The sequence below is a fragment of the Terrapene carolina genome, unplaced genomic scaffold (assembly GCF_002925995.2).
Source record: "Terrapene carolina triunguis isolate 2854851 unplaced genomic scaffold, T_m_triunguis-2.0 Scaffold23, whole genome shotgun sequence".
NCBI classification, from domain to species: domain Eukaryota; kingdom Metazoa; phylum Chordata; order Testudines; family Emydidae; genus Terrapene; species Terrapene triunguis.
The window spans coordinates 19,761,050-19,781,807 of NW_020664374.1; the positions used below are offsets into that span (position 1 = coordinate 19,761,050).

Here is a 20,758-nt window from a genome sequence, read left to right on the forward strand (position 1 = left end):
AACAAACTGTCTTGCGGCCCGCCAGTGGATTATCCTGATGGGCCGCAGGTTGCCCGCCACTGGTTTAGATATTACTTAGTCCTGCTATGAGTGCAGGGGACTGGACTAGATGACCTCTTGAGGTCCCTTCCAGTCCTATGATTCAATATAAAATTTCCAAAATGTTAGAATTATCTGCCCCTATAGTATCTCCAAAAATGATGAAATTACTTTTGTTTCACTTTTAAATTAAAAGAAGTATCTTTGGTTCTAATAAAATAAAATTGTTTATTTAACTAATGAATGAATCAAGAGGAAATCTCTTGTTATTTTTATTTTTCTCCTCTCAAAATCTCTAAAGCAATTATATTTTACACTTTATTATATTTTATAATATAGGCTAATAAACTTAGCAAATTTTGGTTTTCAAAGTGAAGGAAGTTTAGTTACTCAAATGTTTAAAAGTGACATTTCTATACCTTTAAATACACTGCAGAGTAGTTAAAATTAGTTAGGTAGGGGTTTTTGTTTTTTTCATTTACTTGCTTTATCAATAATAATTGAGCTGCATTGCGAGGAAAACAGTGTCTTGATTATCCATCATTCCAATGCAGCAACCTTTAAGATGAAACATAACTAGGGCTGAGTGAAAATTGGAATTTCCATCCTGTGGGAAATTCTAATATTTCTACATTTGTTTTCATCCTAAATCTGGACTGAAAGTAGAAATGTGGAAAAAAAATTATTTGAAAATGTTGAAATGTTTTGTTTTGGCATTCCAAAACTGAAATGTTTTGTTCCAATACATTGAAACATTTCATTTTGAGTCAATTCAATGTTAAGCTGAATGTGCTTAAGGGTCCATGATGCCTCATGGGGAGAGGTAGTACTCACATTGTGCAGTAACCAGAGTTCTTTGAGATCTGAAGTGGAGCACCCACAGGGACTCTACTTGGAGAGGTTACTGACCTTGTGCAGTAACTGAAGTTGTTCAAGATGTGTTCCTGTGGGTGCTCCTCTACCTGTCCTTCTCCCCTGCTTCAGAATTTGTGGTAGAGAAGGAACTGAAAGTGGTTTGCTTGTGCAGCCCTGTATGTCCTCCGAACAGGGAACGAAGATGTGTAGCATGCATTTGTGGGCCGAACAGAATGATATCTAAAATCGCCCATCAAAGGCACAGGGCACATGCACATCTATATCCCTGTGGGTGCTCCACTTCAGGCGATTCCTGAGAAGTATCCTCATATTGCATTGCCAATTGCAGCATCTGATCTATAGGCATGAACTAGAACATAATGGTTGGAGGAAGTACATACAGAGATCCAGGTTGTAGTGCTGCAAATTTCAGTAACTGGAATGTCTTTGATTAATGCCACAGATGTAAACTGTGACCTTGCAGAATGAACTATTACTCTAGAAGGAGGCTGAATGTCAACAAAGTTATAACATGCAATAATAATTCTCGAGATCCATCTTGAGTCTCTTTGGGTGGAGAATGCACATCCTTTGTACCTGTCCTCAACTGAAAAGAGTCTAGAAGACTTTCAGAATAGTTTGGTTTTGTCCAGTTTGAAAGCTAATGCCCTTCTGACATACAGGGTACAAAAGGCAGCTTCTTGTCTACTCGGATGTTGTTTTGGGGAGAAAAATGGAAGATGAATAGTCTGCTTAATATGAAATTCAGAAGACACCTGAGGGAGAAACGTGGGTCAGAACAATGCCTTTTCCTTGAGAGACACTGTAAAAGGAGGGTCTCCCATCAAAGCACCCAGTTCTCCAACCCTGTGGGTGAAAGTGATGGCTACCAAGAAAGCTGTTTTCATGGATAAACGAAGCAACGGACATGTAGCTAATGGCTCAAAGGGGTGTTTCGTAAGGCAATTAAGAACCAAGTACAAGTCTCTTATTGGAGTAGATTCTCTAGTCTGTGGAAAAAGATTAATCTGTCCTCTGAGAAACTGGAGGCTGTGGGATGAGCAAACACAGAAAATCTTCCATGGACAAATGAAAGGCTGTAATAGCCACCAAGTGAATCTTGACAGAACTCATAGTGAGAGTTGATGTCTTTAATTCCAACAGTTAGTCAAGGATGGTGGAGAAAGAAGAGTGAATGGGAGAGACTTGCTGATGGGTATACAAGTGGTGTACCACACCTAAAGTCTCAGAATTTCCAGATTGGGGTGAAGTGTCTGACCAGCATGCTGAGACAAGACAGCAATGGGTTGGAAGTCTCATTGGTAGATGAGAAGCAAATCGAATGAGATAAGGATACCAAACTCATCTTGGTGCAATTAAAATGACCATGGGACTTGTCTTGTTTGATTTTGTTCAGTACTTCAAAAGTAATGGTGTTGGTGGATATGCATAAAGAAGGCCTCTTGTCCACAAGAGGAAGGTATGCCTAGTGACTGAGGGTCATGCTCGAGCAAAATTTCTTGCACTTTTATGTTGATGGTAGTTGCAAAAAGGTCTACCTCTGAAATCCCCAAGTTAAGAATATGTTGCCAAGAGGTTCTGAGTCTAGATTCCATTTGTAATTTTGGGAGAAGTGCCTGCGCAGGTTGTTGGCCATGCTGTTTTGAACAACTAGAAGGTAAGAAGCTGAGAGACTACCTGTCTGGCTATGCACCAGAGTTTTATCGTTTTGGCACAGAGTGAAGGAAATACATGCCCCTTCCTGACAACTGATATAAAACATGCAGGCTATATTGTCTGTCATGATCTTGACTGAACTGATCTGCTCAGAAAAAGGAAGTGAAAGCAAGCATTGCTGGCTGCTCTCATTTCTAGAAGGTTGACGTGGAGAAACTGTTCTTGGGATGACCATTTGCCCTGAACTGAGAAGCCCAAGATGTGTCCCCCAACTGAAGGGGGAAGCATCTGATGTTGTCATGATGGTAAGGGACTTCTCAATAAACTGGACTCCTGCAGTCTTTGGAAGGGTCCTTTCACCAGCTGAGTGACTGCAGAACCCACTTGGATAGACACTTGTTTGTTCAGACTGTGCTTGTTTGATATATAGACTATCCTGAGTCATCACTGAAGGTATCGAAGATGTAACTTGGCATTTTGAATTACAACACCACATGCTGACAAATGCCCCAACAGCTGAAGACAATTCCTTACTGAGGTTTCAGGGCTGAGCTGAATCCCTGAGATGAGTGTCTTTTGGGTGAGAAATCTGTTGGTAGATAGGTAAGCACTGCCTGTCATCACATCCAGAGAAGCTGCTATGAAATCTATCTGCAGCACTGGTGTCAAAGCAGACTTCTCAAGATTTAGTTGGAGGGCTAGTCTGTGGAATAACAAGATTATTCTTTCTATTGCTGACCATAGCTCTGGATAAGATTGGCCCCTGAGCAACCGAACGTTGAGGTAAGGGAAGACAATTATCTCTAAATGATGAAGGTGGTCAGCTATGACCACCATGATCTCTGAGAATATCCTTGTGGCCATGGCTGACTACAAAAATGAAGAAACCTCAGTGAACTGCAACATGAAAATTGGCATCTTGACAGTCGACAGTCACAAACCAATCCACAGAAATGAGAGAGCGGATTATAGCTGTGAGGATCACCATGCTGAATTTCTGCTGTTTCACATAGTTGTTCAGACATCTGAGATCTAATAGTTGTCTACATCCCCCATTCTTTCCTGGACCCAGAAAGTACTTGAATAAAACCACTTTCCTCTGTGCTGAACTGGAACAAAGGCCTTACTGAAATCCAGGTAGATTAGATCTACAACATTTCCTTCATCTAAAAAATTAGTTATCTTGTTAAAGAAGGAGATCTGGTTGGTCCTGCATGATCTACCTTTTGTAAAACCATGTTGCATTTTATCCCAATTACCGTTCACCTGTATACTTTTCCTTGTCACCACGTGGCTCACTTATTGTAGTTCCTTCTTAAATGGGCTTACAGCAAGGTTTCTTTAACACCTGCAGCTTGTTCAGACCATAACAGCAAATCTGTTCACTGGTTTAAGCAACTGTGAAGATATTACGCCCACTCTACATTCTTTACACTGAATACCAAATATCATCTAGGGATCGCACCATCATGCCTTAGGTTGGCAGACAGTCATGTCTCTGTTGGACTGGGCCATGTGTGTGCAGCTATGGAAATGAGCATGGTATAAGAACCTAGATGGAAAAAGAACATACTCCCGCATAAATCCATATTAGTTCATCTCTTCCCACTTTGAAGAACACCTAATTACTTCTACACCCCTGAAGTGTTTTTGAATGACCACTGCTGGACCTTTATTTATTAACTTTCCCGCCTATCCCTTCCCTTCATCTTGCCTCTTTTACATTATACAGTGACATTTTTCTTTTAACTAGCAATTTCAATCAGATTGTGATTAATATTTTATTGTATATTAATAAACTATCTACTATGTTGAGTGCCTCAAATAAAAATGACTATTTTTAACAATTACCTATTCTGGTTTAAAATTGGATATTGGCAAAAGCATATTAAGACATTTGAAATTGTACCATTTTACTCTTTATATTAGACAAAAGAATATTTTTAGATACATCTAAAACATACATGTTGTTCTTTGACATAGATACAAAATGAAGAGTGAAAACATTTTTTATAATACCCTATCAAAGAATGCATCTTTTGGTGTCTACTTACATCTTTAAGGGTAATAATATTTGGATGCTGTCCATAGCGCAGTAGGATTTCAATTTCCTCTGTTGGATCTCTTTTGCTCTTGTCAATAATCTAGAAGACCAAGCAAGTTTGTAAGAATAAATATTTTCTAAACACTGAAGATAGATAGACAGATGTTTTCATTTGTACAAATACAGAACCTTCCTCACCAATGTTTACAGGGATGTTGGCTACAATCAAGACTTGGTTCCTTGAGAGGGAGAGGAAAAAATCTTTTGGAAGAATGTGGAAAAGTCTTCAGGTGGATAGGATGCTGGTGATTCTTCAGGTCACACTCATTAATGTGAAGATGGCAGTAAATAATACTTTAACCATCCACTTAATAAAACATAAAGCCCCTGACTTTGCATGTTACACTGAATCCGGGATGGATGACATTCCTGGACTGATTTTAGTATGGTTGTCTCCAACTAGGCACCTTGGACTAGATCTACAAAGGGACTTAATTTTAGGCACCCTGTCACCAAGTGGGATCCACAGACTTGAGTTAGCTACCTACACTCCCTATACAATTCATGAGGAGAGACAGGCACCTAAGAATGGGATCCACATAAGCCAGGATGTTGAGTGTGGAGCCACCTAAGTTAGTTAATAAAAATGCTGAGGAGAAGGGTAGGTCCTAAGCTCACGCCTCAAAGTGAGTTAGGCACCTAATTTCAGGCTGCAGGGAGTGCCTATCTCCACTTGGGGGATTCTCAGCCATGCACCTTCTCCTAGTTAGGTGTCCAAGTTTTCCTTGCAACAAACACCAGAGGAGGTGGTAGTACTGCTCCACCTATCCCCTGATAAGTTTTAGATCTGTGGTTAGAGCATTCACCTAGGATGTGGGAGACCCAGGTTAAATTTCTCTGCCTGATGTAGAGAAGGGATCTGAACTTGGGTTTTCCCCCTCCTACGAGAGTACTCTATCCACTGGGCTCTAGGAAATTTTGGGGTGCAGGAGGTCTCAGTCTCTCTAGTGAAGCTTTAAGTTTCCACTGTATACAAATAACTGAATATAACTGAGCCAGAGAGTGAGTGGTTGTTCTATAGCTCAGTGGTTAGAGCACTCTCATGGGAGGGGAGAGACCCATGTTCACATCCCTGCTCCACCTCAGGCAGAGGCAGGATTTGTATCCATGTCTCCCACATTCCAGAGTATCATCCTAACCACTAGGCTATAAGTTATAAGGATGGCACCACCACAACCACCACCTCCTGTTTTTTGTGCGTTTAAACCTGATATGAGCATGCCTACTGGATTAAACCCCACAGGTAAGAAAGAAGGGCAGCACCTAGTTTGAGGATCATACTAGGGCTTGGTGCATGCACCCTGGCAGAAACGTAGGCCTTGTTTACAGTGGTGGCACCATGTAGGGTATGTGAAGCTACATGTGATAGTGAAAAGCAGGCTGTGTCCACATTGCATTGCATAACTACATGCAACAGTGAAAAGTTCTGACAGGGGGAAGCAGCAGGCTCACTACTGCTGGAGCCTTTTGCTGCAGCAGAGAAAACTCTGGCAGCTCCCTTCTGCCAGAGCCTTTTGCTGCAGCGGGGAAAGCAGCAGAGAGCTGCCAGAGCCTTTTCCTACTGCCTCCCCACGGCCAGAGACTTTTGCTGCAACAGGGAAAAGCTCTGCCAAAGGGAGGGCAGAGGGACACTATACTGCTAAAAAAACCCAGTAGACATAGGAAGCACTGCTGGGGGATGTAGAGAGATGTGTAGGGTATATACACTAGCGTTCTGGTGTCTCTGTACTCTATTCACCTAAGCAGCTCCTCACCATCTACACTGCTATTTAAGTACCTAGGGGGCTTTAATAGTGGAAATTTAGGACCTAGGGACTCTAAGTGTCTACAGAGTTAGGCAGCAGCTGAGAGAGTTTTGAGGATCTCAGTGATGCCTTCATGTTGGACTTAGGCACCTAAACCCTTTTGTTGATCTAGCCCCAGGTGCAGCACAAGAAGATATAAGACATGTGAAACCAGAAAAGGGAAACCCCTGGGGTTTTCAGTTAAGCATCAGATGCTTATTTGAATCTATCAAAGCCTATGACATTGCCCTACACCAACCATCCCTCCTTTCACAAGCACTGTTTTCCCCTACCTTTTGTCTTCTTGGGGGGAAGCCTAATGACTTGCTACTCACATTTGGTATTATTGAAAATGTCTGGTGGGTTCAGTTTTGCCATTTGCCACTGAAGAAGATAAGCCTGCTCCTCCTCATGATGCACTACTTCCTTTCCTCCCTTCCACCTGAGCTGTGACGTTTTCCCCAATGTCTCCTCCTCCTTTTTATCTCTTATATCTTTCCTGCACGAGGTTTTGAAGTCATTGCTTCTAGCTGAATCCTTCTTTTCCCCTGCACACTCCACTGCCTTCCTTCCTCATGCTTTCTCTCTGCTTCTTGGAGAAGAGGAGCTCCAGCAGAGGCAGCAGATAGTAATAGCAACAGAGAAGGAGATGAGGCAGTCTGAACAACAGTCCCTAAGGGCTTAGAGAAGGAACGGTAGTGCAAACATTGCTCTATCCCAGCTATTCAGGACAGAGGAAACTACCTGGTAACCCAAGCACAAAAAGTCAGATCTACTCCTGATAGAGTAGACCAAATTCCCAGATAAGTTGATATTAATGAAACAGAAAGCATTTCTGGGGAAAGTTGGTAAATGTTTTCTTTCATAATTTGAATGTGCTGAATCTGAAAATTATGTTTACCAAGCTGAATGTTGTACTCTAAGATAAGTAAAAACAAAAAAGGACATGGCTACTGTTGCTAACTTAACAAAATAAACAGAAAGTATTATATTTATTATAATATATTAAATATATTAATTTATATTTAATAATATATTTTATTAAATATAGGAGAGATATTAAATATCTTTCCTACTAATATCACAGAAGGTACAGCAGAACCAAAATTCAATGAAGATGTCCTGGCAGATGGTTTAATGACTGCCAGTCAGATTTGAAAACACAAGCGCGGGATATGGCACTTTCCCTTAAATGTCAATTTGAAAATGCAAAATCTGACTGGCCAAGTTTTAATGAAAAGCACAACAACAACAACTCACTATTAACTGAATACAGCTACATGCCTATCATTTGGTCCCCCGCTCATGAAGTTGATACACTGAATACTGTGGTAAAAAAATTTGCACAAGTCACATATTTTTAGTGCTGTCAAGCGATTAAAAAAATGAATCGTGATTAATCGCACTGTTACACAATAGAATACCATTTATTTAAATAACTTTGGATGTTTTCTACATTTTCAAATATATTGATTTCAATTACAATACAGAATACAAAGTGTACAGTGCTCACTTCATTTGATTACAATTATTTTCACTGTAAAAAACAAAATAAATCGTATTTTTCAATTCACCTAATACAAGTATTAGAGATTTCACATCATCATGAGAGCTGAACTTACAAATGTAGGATTCATATGTCCCTTCATGCTTCAACCAACCTTCCAGGAGACATGCGTCCATGTTAATGACGGGTTCTACTTGATAACCATCCAAAGCAGTGTAGACCAATGCATGTTCATTTTCATCATCGTGAGTCAGATGCCACAAGCAGAAGGTTGATTTTCTTTTTTGGTGGTTCGGGTTCTGTAGTTTCTGCATTGGAGTGTTGCTCTTTTAAGACTTCTGAAAGCATGCTCCACACCTCGTCCCTCTCAGATTTTGGAACTTGGCACTTCAGATTCTTAAACCTTGGGTCAAGTGCTGTAGCTATCTTTAGAAATTTCACATTGGTATCTTCTTTGCATTTTGTCAAATTTGCAGTGAAAGTATTCTTAAAACGAACAACATGTTATAGCAGTCTCGGATGATGACCCAGCACATGAAATATATGGCAGAGTGCGGGTAAAACAGAGCAGGAGACATACAATTCTCCCCCAAGGAGTTCAGTCACAAATTTAATTCATGAATTATTTTTTTAACAAGCGTCATTGGCATGGAAGCATGTCCTCTGGAACGATGGCCGAAGCATGAAGAGGCATATGAATCTTAAGCGCATCTGGCACATAAATCTCTTGCGACGTCTGCTACAACAGTGTCATGCGAATGCCTGTTCTCACTTTCAGGTGACAATGTAATCAAGAAGTGGGCAGCGTTATCTCCCATGAAGGTAAACAAACTTATTTCTCTTAACGAATGGCTGAACAAGAAGTAGGGCTGAGTGGACTTGTAGGCTCTAAAGTTTTACATTGTTTTGTTTTTGAGTGCAGTTATGTAACAAAAAATCCTACATTTGTAAGTTGCACTTTCATGATAAAGAGATTGCACTACAGTACTTGTATGAGGTGAATTGAAAAAATACGATTTCTTTTGTTTATCATTTTTACAGTGCAAATATTTGTAATAAAAATAATATAAAGTGAGCACTGTACACTTTGTATTCTGTGTGGTAATTGAAATGGATATATTTGAAAATGTAGAAAAACATCCAAAATATTTAATAAATTTCAGTTGGTATTTTATTAACAGTGCGATTAATCACAATTAATTTTTTTAATTGCGATTAAATTTTTTAGTTAATCGTGTGAATTAATTGCGATTAATCGACAGCCCTAATTATTTTCAACAGAAACATGTTGATCAAGCACTCTTCCCTGCTCTGATGGACCTAAAATGGACTGTACCAGAATGTAAAGATATCCTGATTACATGCTTAGGAGGTCTACATATATCAGTGAACTTCCTAAAAATGTTGGGGCAGCATACACAGGATTCTGGACTGTTGAGCATGTAGACTGAAAATGGAATTTCAGGTAGACAAATGATAGAGCATGTAATTTCTGGTAAAAATTATGCAAAAGCCACTCATGCTTACAAGATCACTCTACACGGCAGTGTGGCAACTCCTATTACCACAACTTCTGAGCCATCTATAGCAACACAACAAAAAACTCAAAGAGAAGCTCCTGGATGTTGCAAAATCTGACGCTAAGGAAGATTACAATAACCTAGTGTCTATTCTGTCATCTGCAAGTTTCTGTGACAAGATGCTATCATTTGTGCTGAGCAACATGGACAACCATCCCAATTTGCAGTACTGGTGGTAGTATGTATGTATCCTCCTCCTCTTCCCCAGAGCTCAATGAGATGGAATTTGGGAGCTTCAGCTGTATGCCTTCAAAAGAATGCTTCTGTTCTTTCACCAATATGAACACACAAATTATGATTGATGGGGATCTGCGTACTTAGCAGAAATGAACCAGCCCCCTCTGGAAGTACTTGAAGAGTTCTACAGAGGCAACTGGGTTGTGGAAGGTTCCAACCACAGATTCAATCAGGTAGACTCAAACCATTCCCAAGCGTGGCTCAATGCCACTTGAAAGAAAGGAAGAGAAATTATAGGTATCACAGGAATGGCCTCAGTACTCAGCAGATGGGCTCTCTTGTATAATCTATGTGCCCGAATTGCAGCCCAAACCAGAAAACTGTTCAGTCTTGGGCTTGATGACTAAATGAGTTGCAATGAATCCACACCAGCACAAAAGCAACATGATCATGATGATGAAAATAAAGTATTAATGACACTTCAAAGATTCAAATTATTCACTACCAACACACTGCAAAACATTGCAACAAAAGATTTGGCTACAGAAGCAATTCAGATGTTTCTGCGTTCAGCAGAATCCTCTGGCCAGGAGCAACTGAATAACTTTGTTCAGGAAAGGTTCATGACACCAGAGAAACTAAGTGCCCATACCAAAATACGTGACCCACTGAAAAAAACAAGGGCTCTGATGTTTTCCTTCCTCCATGCAGTTGGAAAAGCAAAGAAAAGCAAAGACAAGGTAGTCACAATACAAGTTGACAGTCTCATACTACAGTCCGTAATTAATGCCTATAATGGAGGAAGGATGGTGGATCTGCATAAAATATTGTGTCATGAGCTAATGCCAATTCCTCTTCCTCTTGCTGAGGTAAATGGGCATCTTAAAATTGGAAATAAGTCTGTTATTTTACTCATTTTAACCAGAGACATCCCTTGTCCTCCTGAGATAACACCTGATAGTACATCCTCTCTGGTGATTGATGGCCAAGCATGTGTAATGGCACAGAGAAAACCTCTTCCATGTTCAACCTTTGGTGACCTTGCAAACATTTTTGTCAAGTCAGTTCTTTATTCTGGACAGCATTTCAGCAGGATTGATGTAACTTCTGACAGGTACAGACAGGATTCTATTAAAGGAATGATATGACAGAAGTGCTCCAAAGCTTCTAAGTTAACTGGAAAAATCACTGAGGACAGATCTGTTCTACTTCCCAACAGCTGGCCAGACTTCTTGGTCTATTCCCAAAATAAGGCTGATCTGCCTTGCTTCTTCTCTGAAGAACTCCTAGCCCATGCTCTGCAAAACAACTGTCACATCTGGAGGGTTCAGAGACAACAGTATAGTTATATCATTAAATCCATTTTTGAACACAAGCGTGTCGCACGTCAGCACAAGACTGATGTTCTTCTTCTGTTAGTGGTACACGATAACAAAATGCCTTGCAGCAAGTTGTGGATGAAGGCTGGAACATCAAAAAAACTCAAACATTCCTGTGCATACTATTTAAGAGAAGCTTTTGCCTGTGTTTCCTCAAGCAGATATAGAAACAATATTCTCCTTCCATGTTCTGACAGGCTGTGATACTCTTTCCCATATTGCTGGCCACAGCAAGAAAACTGCTTGGACAGTATCCATGGAGAAACATGGACTTCAAAGAAACTGAGAGAAGGATGATCAATCAGCAGAAAAATTGATCTGCAACATGTACAATTTACCTGATGAGGAGAGCTGCAACAAGGCACAGTGATATTGTTCTCCAAGTGTCAATCACTAGAGGCATGGACCCTAACAAGCGATACATTGCGCTGCAACATCCAAAGAGCTCACTTTCAAGTGGAGTCAGGCAAACTGCAACAATGCCACACTACTCTCACCAGAGAATATGGGTTGGACCAAACACAATGGAGAACTGGTACCCAAGCTAACGTCACTGGAGCAAATCCATGACAGCTGTGCAGAAATTGCTACCAGTGGATGTGTCAAAGGGTGCATATCACAATGTTGTTGCAGCAGAAATGCTGCACTGGGGCCTTTAAATGCAAGGAGTCTGTCGGCACACATAGGAACTGTTAAATTATGATTTTTAAACAATATGCAGGAAATATAGTAGCTGTTTTTACTGGAATAAAAACCACAGAAAAAATACATTTTCCCCCAAATTTTACTTAAATTTTGAACTTAATTTAGAAAGTGAAATATTCAAAATTCAGCTTGGTAATCATTTATTTCAGGTTCAGTGCATTCAAATTATGAAAAATAATTTGTTTACCTACTTTTCCCCCCAAATGCATCTTACATCTTATTTTACAGAAAATGTATCCAGTTTATGACTAAAACCAGACTGCTGGCAAGTAAACAAATACCTCTGTTGGAATTCAAGGGTTCCTTGTGAGTAGCCTATATACCAGACTATATGAGTGTGAAACCAAAACTGAACAATTCTGTCCATACGTCTGAATGGTTCTATAATTCTAAAAGGTAAATTGCTTCAAAATACAACAAAGATTTTAAAAAAGTTTGCCAAACTCTGTTCCTGCTTTGCCATTTACACAGATTTCCCCATTGATAAGACAAATGTTATTGCCCTTTATTCATTATAGTAACATTTTTGAAATTTAGATCTGATTCACTTAGCTTCCCTTAGTGCTTTTAAACATACATTAAAAACCTTGTTAAAATATTAATGATTTAAACCAAGGAAATGCAGAGTTGAGGTTCCCTCTTGGAAAAAAAAAAAAAAAAAAAGGCCAGTGGTACTAACCTACACAACCAGCACAGCTAGGAACAGGGATTTATGTAATCATCTATATATCTACTTTGGAACTAAAAGAAACAATTACATTTAAGTTAATCTAATCATTGTAATTTTTGTATATAATGCTTAGTAATAATATACTTCGTAATAATGCTTAGTAACGCAGTCTCCTTGGTGTATATTCTCTCCCAGAAGCATGTATGTAATAAAGTTAGATAGGTATTTCATGGGGAACATTTTAAAAAAATAAAATAGCAACAAAACATGAAATTTAATGACTATGTGACATTTGCAGTCACAATTTTTTCTATTAATTTAAGAACAAAACAATTTGCTATTTTGTTTATGGTAGATAAATTTAAGCGAACATTAACCTATGAGAGTATAAATTCTGAAAATATGATTTTGTTAGCAATTAAGAGTTTTTTAACAGTGGTTACCTTAACTGCATATTCCATATTCGTAGCTTTATGTATACATCTCTTGCAGATAGAATAAGAACCAACCCCAATGTCTTCTTTTACTTCATATCCATCAGTAAACTGAATGCTGTTCCTGTGCAACTGCTACCAAAATAATATTATTAATTGATGATTACTTTAAAAATATTCATCATCTACATTACAAATCAATTGGAACTAGAAACATTTGTTCCCTATAGTTTTTTAAATTGATAATCTTGTTAGGTCAAAATCTTTTCGAAATCCCATAACCATCTGTTTGAATAAGATATATTATAAATCATATAAACCCCATCCATTTATAGCATATCATTCTATGACAAGTCTACATTTGGGATTCCTGCTCTATTAATTTAAACAAATAATATGAAACAGAAAACAGATCAGAAGTCTTCCTATTAATCTTAATAAATACCATTTTTTCTGGTCTCATCTGCCAAAAAATGAATGGTAAAATAAGGTAACTTTTTTTTTTGCAAGTGCAGTGCTCAGTATGAGAAATTTAGACAGCGAATACAATCAAATTCACTGGGAATTGTAGGCATCAGTAGCAATGGAAGTAGAAGTGTCATCTGAGTCTGGGGATAAAAGGCAGAATGAGTGACTGTCAGCCTGTTTTGCATGGTAAGGAAATGGCATTTTGATACAGGGAAGCAGTAGGGGAGTTTGTGCAAAGGATGCCTAACTTTAGCAGGAAGCCATCTGGGTATCCTGCAGACATGCAAAGGGGAAATAAGAATGAGGAAGTGGTTGAAGGGGTACAGAGGAAAGGGAGCAGAGAAGTTTTGAGAAATGTTTACAAGATGAGGAAGCAGTACAGAGAACTCCACCTGCAAGTTTGTGCAAAGAAAAGAGAGCACAGCAGAAGTTGCAGAAAAACTGTTGGCGGAGATTCAGGACTGAAGGGCAATAAGCAGCATAAACTCCGAGAGACTACATGGCCCCAACTCTATTATACTCCCCACTCCATCAAAATAGCAAACTGGTTTTAAGATTGACTTTAAAAATAAAGTTTTCTGTGAAGTTGGCTTTGCCAGAAAACATAGCCGGGCAGAACTTTCAGAAAGCCAAGAGACTCAAATGGATTTGGCAAGTGGTTACAACACATCTAAAGTCAATAGCAGTTGAGGATACACAGGAGCTAGCCAATGCCAATTTGTGTAGTGCCTGCTCCTATTTGCTCAGCCCCCTCTGAATTTATCCCAATTAAAAGTGATTTTAAACTTTACAAATTACATTTGCAGCTACTGAAAATAATCAGTGTTTTCTTCTCTTTCCTCCCCTCAACCCTCTTTAGTTTCCCTTTGAAGAAAATCTCTTCCAATCCATATTCCACTCTCTTCAGTTTAAGTTTCTTGACACTGTACACCCTTTATGTGGGCAAATTTCACAAGTTTTTTCTGAAGGAAATGATGGTTTATGAAAATCAAGTCATTGTCCACGTATGAGCCAACCACAAATACCAAATGTAGCTATAGTTTATGTGGTGATTTTCATACTTGTATCCAAATCACTTGTGACAGAAATTAAAGGGACATGGTCAGTTTAAAATTCATGTTATAAACAAACCATTGTCTAAATTGGAACAATTTACCAACAGTCATGGTGGATTCTCCATCACTGACAACTTTTAAACCAAGATTGGATGTTTTTCAAAAAGGTATGCACTAGGAATTATTTGGGGAAATTCTATAACCTTGCAGGTAAGACTAGATGATCTGGCCCCGCAATCTATGAATATGATTCGATGGGTACATGAATATCCACAAATCCTCTCCACTAAACACGAGAAGTATATAGTGTGTGCAAATAAACTTATTATGAGCATTCTAGATGTTGTAAAAAGGATGTAGTTAGAGAACACAAGAAGTGTTCACATTTTGATCAATCACTTTAAAGAACTCTCAGATGGTTGCAAATTGTCTATGCACCAGCATACAGGATATCATTTTGTATCAGAAGTATGTTAACTTTCTATACAAACAAGTGAAAAGTTTGCAGCAATTAAATACATTTTCCGAACGTATGTGAAGAAAAAATTAAGGGAAGCAGGTGGCAGAAATAAAATTTTTACTTAAAAATTCTACTTGGGCCTGTCACTTTCCTTTATACCCACTTAGTCTTCTTTTCCTACAAACACATCTGCTATTTCTCCCATGCTGTTGGCCCCATAGCTATTGGCCACAGGACCTCATACTGCTTCATATCCCTCCTTTTTCCACACACTCTCCAACAATGAAATACAGTCCCATGCTAACCGTATAAAATCTAAATTTAAAAAAAAAAGAAGCATGATGCATACTTCTCCCCTAACTCCAGCTTCATATCGTCCTTCCCCAGATCATGGAATGATGTCTCTAACCAGAGTTTCATTGTTCAAAAATATGCCGTAGCAACAACAGAGCATATAGAAACAGCAAGCATTTTTCAGCTAAAAGGCCAAGTGAACTACTTTCAGAAGTAATAACGTCACAATCATTAATGTGAGAGAGTCTGTGTTTAATCAGTTCTCCCAATTCTACTAGGAAACCAAAAGTTCCTGTGCACACTGACACACTGGGTTAGTTGTCAGACAACATGTAAAGTGTTCAAGAAGTATTTTAGACTGGCATAATTCTTATATATATATATATATATATATATATTTATTTATTTATATATTTTTTTAACTGCGTGTGTGCGCGCGTGCGTGTGTGCAGAGGGAGGAAGGGCAGGGATCATCTCTATACTCATAATTTACAGGATTTAAAATAAATGGCAATCCAAACCATCTCTACATTCCAGTTTCAAGTCATATTTCAGAGGGGGTTTCCTGCATAGTATGAACCCAATGTTTATCCTATAACACAGAGGAAAATGATCTACATGCAATTTTTTTTTTTTTTTTAATAAAGATTGACTTAATAAAGAAAATGTAAAACGTTTTCAAAATGTTAAACCTGGATTATTCAGATATTTGAGCAGTCATTATGGCTTTGATACTAAAATGCTTGCTTTTTAGGGATCAAAACCCATGCCTGATCACACCCAACGTATAGAAGCAGTAGGTTCTGCACTGTCAAGGTGCTGTTCTTTGGATAAAATAATTTGAGGTGTATTTTTCTTGTCTTTAGTTGATGAAGTTTTCATGACACTTCACGAAGAACAACAGAGGATAAACCCCAGTCTTACAGTACTATTAATATCAGTCTAATTATTATTAAAGTGTTTTCAGGTATCTTGTTTACGAAAGGCATGACAAAGCTACATCTTATTTTATACAAAGGACAACTCATTTTTAAATAATTTGTTTTCATTCATTATGTTTATTCTTAAGTAATTGCACTCACCTGAACAATTGAATGAACCCCAACTGTCTGCATTGCCTGGCTTTCATCATCTGATGCAATAGCAACGAAACTGAATCCCCGAAAAAGCTGATGTGCATTAGCACTAGGTGGAATACCAGGTGAATCTGAAAAACAGAACAAATGTCTTCAAGAAGACTTCTTGCCAATTTATTCAAAAAATCCCAAAGCAGTAAGTAATCAGAATTCCTAATATGCACTGAATAAAAATGAGCATAAAATCATAGTTTTAACACTGGAAAAGAATTTTACACTATAAACCAGTTTGGAGATTGTTAATTACATAAAGTATTTTTGCATCCTCAATATACAAATGCACAAGTAATGAACTGCCGTTCATATCACCTACAGGCTTATATAAAATCTTTCATATAATGTAGTCAGTCAAATCTAACCAGATAGAAGACAATTTATGAAAATTAAAATGACTGAAAGTTTCTTCTACTTTTGAATACTTAAATTACAGTTAATTATTCTCTCACCTTTCGGTGTTTTTGCTGTAAATTCAGGATCAAAATAAAATGTATCCTCCGGCCTGCCAGTTGCAGGTTTAAAAGGTGGATGAATTTCTCTTCTGTATAATTTCTAAAGAGAAGGCAGCAGTGAAAGTGAATTAAAAATAATTATAACAATTATAATTTCCTTATAAAGAAGCTCATTTACTAAACTACTCACATTCCAGTCTATTGTGGAGAAAAAGAAATGCCTCTTAATTTCTTCAACTCCATCTGGACCTGCCCCTATTATAAAAAAAGAAAAAAGGCTGTGAATAATAGTTTATTTACTGTGAAGAACTAATAGCTGAAATAATTATTTTTGTATGAGTATTTTACCTAATCTGTTTGCAGGGTTTCGTTTGAAGAGCATTCGGAGAAGACTCTGTGCTTCAGGACTTAAAAATTGGGGCATTCCAAGTTTGGCTCTATACAACAAAAACACATTAATAGCATACACATGCTTTTAGGCAAGAATCAACTATTTACTTTTTTTCTAGTCCTTCACTCTAACCACATCAGGCAAGTTAACACCATTGATAATTTGGCTTCAGACATCAGAAACAAAATAAAGTGCTGTCAATCATGTAGACATATAATCTCAAACGTCCCTATTCCAGGAGTGTAATATTTCAAGTACTGGACCAGGAACATAAGAGGCCGAGGTAGTAGGAAGGAAAGTAGGTGTTGATGAAAAGGCTTACAATTAGTTGTTTTTTTGTAGTCAACTGTTACCAGTCTATGGCAAGTAAGCCAGTCTCCTTGACAAAGAGAAAAGCAGTCTTGGGAGGAAGTTTGATCTAAGAAAATGGCCAAAATTTGGGATGCAATTTCAATATCCATGTAGTACTGCAGGCAGGAACTGCTGAGTTAGAAGACACAAGTAGGACATATCCTGAGACCATTAGAAAAACACTGAATGCTCCCCTCACGGCAAAGAGGCAGACAAGTAGGTGGTAAGAAAAAGCAGTATCTGGTATAATAGTGGATGTCTAATACCCACAATGATCAGAGTTTGGAAAGAGACCATTTGTCATGTACGTGTCTAATTCTTTTCCCCTCATTTCACTAGTTTGTCAAGTCCTGCCTCATTTTCAAAATGAAAAACTGGAATACATGACAGTAAAGGGAAAGATGTGAAGACAAATATTTAGCCCTCTATTTTAGAGTCATCCTTCCTGCCCCCATGACCTCTTATGGTAATTTTCCTGACACAACACAGACCTGGGAATTTTGGGGGGGGATTTATTACCCCATTTCAAGTCAACTTATTTCTTGCATCTCTTCTTGTCCTCTTTCTGGGTTTTTGGTTTTCACTTTCCTGTATTTTTATTTTCTCACACTATCCCAAGTTCCTCACACTACCTTTCTTCTCCCATCTAATGGTGCGCACACATCTATTACATCTCAATCTCTACCCTCCTTTTTCATCAGATACTGTGGTGATGGGCATGGTGAAAGAGACTGGGATCAGTTACCTACTGTACCTATGGTTCTTCGAGATGTGATGCAGATGTGTATTCCAAATAGGTGAGTATGCGCCCTGCTCATTGGAGACTTTTGCCTAGTAGTACCTGTAGAGGGGTGGTGCTTGGACCTCATGCCTTTAGCCCCTCCCCTGGCTATATGAGGCGGTGCTGCAAGACCCCCCCCTCAGTTCCTTTGTACCAAATGTCCAGGGGAAGACTGATGCAGAGGGGATCGAGGGTGGGTCATGGAATACATGTCTGCATCACATCTCAAAGAACCATAGATACAGTAAGTAACTGTTTCTTTTCTTTGAGTAGATGCAGATGTGTATTCCAAGTAGGTGACTAGCGAGCAGTACTTCCATCTGTAGGCGGGTTTTGGAGGTTACTGACATTAGCGTCTGCTCTGGAAGAAGCAGAGATCACGTAATGGTCCATAAATGTATGTACGGATGACTATGTGGCCACCCTACAAATGTCCAATATGGAAATGTCATTGAGGAATGTCACCATTGCCTGCGCTCTCATTGAACGTGCACATATCTGCTGTGGCGGTGTAGTCGACACTATCTCATATGCAGTCTTGATACAAGATGTTATCCATCTAGAGATGGTCTGCACAGAGACTGCTTGACCCTTCACGGGGTCCGCATATGATAGGAACAGGCGACACGAAGCATGAAACTGTTCAGTCCTGTTCAAAAAAAGCTAGACCAGTGATTCTCAACCTGTGGCCCAATCAGAACAGAGCTGCGGCCCATGTGACATTCTCAGGGCCATACAGGTAGTATTGGATGTGTCCCACAATGGTAAAAAGGTTGAGAACCACTGGGCTAGACAGCGTCTATCATCTAACATATGGAAGCGTTGTTCCTCCAGGGAGGAATGCGGCTTAGGGAAAAATACAGACAAGTACACAGCTTGGTTCAAATGAAACAGAGACCATCTTGGATACAAGTTTCAGATGTGGCCGGAGCGTAACCTTGTCCTTGGAGAACTGTAAGGAGGCCCAGCCATCAAGGCTTGTAACTCACACCCCCTCCTGGCACAGGTAATGGCTATCAAGAATGCAGTTTTATGAGACAAGAGGGGCAGTGGTCAGGAAGCAAGGGGCTCGAATGGAGTCTCCATTAGAGCTGCTAAGACCATGTTCAGGTCCCACAAGGGGACTGGCTCTTGGACTGGAGGATGCAGGGAGAGAACTCCTTTCAGAAATCTCATCACCACTGCATTGGAGCAAGTGGATTTCCCTTAGATAGGTGGATGAAATGCCAATATTGCTGCCAAGTATACTCTGAGAGAACTGAGTGCTAAGTCAAATTTCTGAAGGTGTAACAGGTAATCCAAGATGTCCTGGATAGAACTCTCCATTGGATGGGTCCCACAGACCAAGGACCACACAGAAAACCTCTTCTACTTTGCCAAGTAGGCCGTTCTAGTGGAAGGCTTCTTACTGTTAAATAGGACCTGTTGGACAGCCTCGAGCAGTGCTCTTACTCCTTGTTCAGTTATGCAGCAGCCACTCCGTAAGGTGCAGGGAGCTGATCGCTGGATGCAGAGTGCAGCCGCAGTCATGTGTGAGGTCAGGAAGGAGAAGTAGCAGCAGCATGGGAGGCTGAACTGACAGGGTGAGAACCAGCACTGCTTTGGCCATGTCAGGGCAATCAGGATAAGCCTGGTTCGATCTGCCTTGGGCTTGGTGATGACCTGGAGAATGATCAGGATAGGAGGGAATGCGTACAGCACCATGAACTGCCAGTTGCAAAGGAAAGCGTCAGAGAGGGAGCCTGAGCTGAGCTCCTTCCGAGAGCAGAATAGATGACACTTCCTATTTTCCCTCATCACAAAGAGGTGATTGTGGAGCTGTCCTTTGGATGGTTTTCACAATGTGGGGTCTCTAACTTCAGGGACCATTTATGGCTCGGGGAGAAAAACCTGACATGATCTGTGAGGCGATTCTGGACTCCTGGTAAGTGGACAGCTATCAGGGTGATGTCCTCTTTGATGCAGAATTGCACAGGTTGATTGCCTATAGGCAGAATGATCTGGAGTGGGCTCTCCCTTGTTTATTCACATAGTACACCATGGCAGTATTGTTGGTGAGTATGTGAATGACTGAATGCTTGCTGCGGTCCCGGAAGGCATGTTATGTCCATTGTGGATGACCCTAAGCTCCAGCACGCTGATGTGGAGCAAGGTTTCCTGTTCCAACCACAGGCCCTGCACCCTTGAAGACTTTAGATGCGCTCCCTAATCCAGAAGGGACATGTTGGTAACTACTGACTTGGTTAAAGAAGGCCGAGTGAAGGGGACCCCTTGGCACACATTGCATAGGGACTCCCACCAGTGCAAGGACTCCAGGACTGATGGAGGAAGGAGAAACAACCTGTCCAAAGAATGCAGGGCAGGGGAGGTAAGCCATCCTGAGTCACATCTGAAGACAGCGAAGATGCAACCTGGAGAGTTGTACCACCTAGGTGCAAGGGAACACGTGGCCCAAATGCAAC

The 20,758-nt window shown here is 39.7% G+C and overlaps 1 protein-coding gene across 2 annotated transcripts in view; it reads right to left on the reverse strand.

The window, feature by feature from the left end:
- The window catches only part of LOC113406243 (ribosomal protein S6 kinase alpha-3), a 125,222-nt gene that overhangs the window by 13,237 nt on the left and 91,227 nt on the right, over nucleotides 1–20,758 (reverse strand). Inside the window, exons 11-16 of one of the 2 annotated variants that reach the window (XM_026649848.1) lie at nucleotides 17,122–17,210; nucleotides 16,964–17,028; nucleotides 16,771–16,873; nucleotides 16,271–16,395; nucleotides 12,921–13,043; nucleotides 4,626–4,715 (exon numbers count right to left, since the gene is read on the reverse strand). In XM_026649848.1, coding sequence (XP_026505633.1) covers nucleotides 4,626–4,715; nucleotides 12,921–13,043; nucleotides 16,271–16,395; nucleotides 16,771–16,873; nucleotides 16,964–17,028; nucleotides 17,122–17,210 — 595 coding nt within the window. Of the gene's footprint in view, nucleotides 1–4,625; nucleotides 4,716–12,920; nucleotides 13,047–16,270; nucleotides 16,396–16,770; nucleotides 16,874–16,963; nucleotides 17,029–17,121; nucleotides 17,211–20,758 lie in introns of both variants that reach the window. The other variant, XM_026649847.1, reaches the window with a different exon arrangement.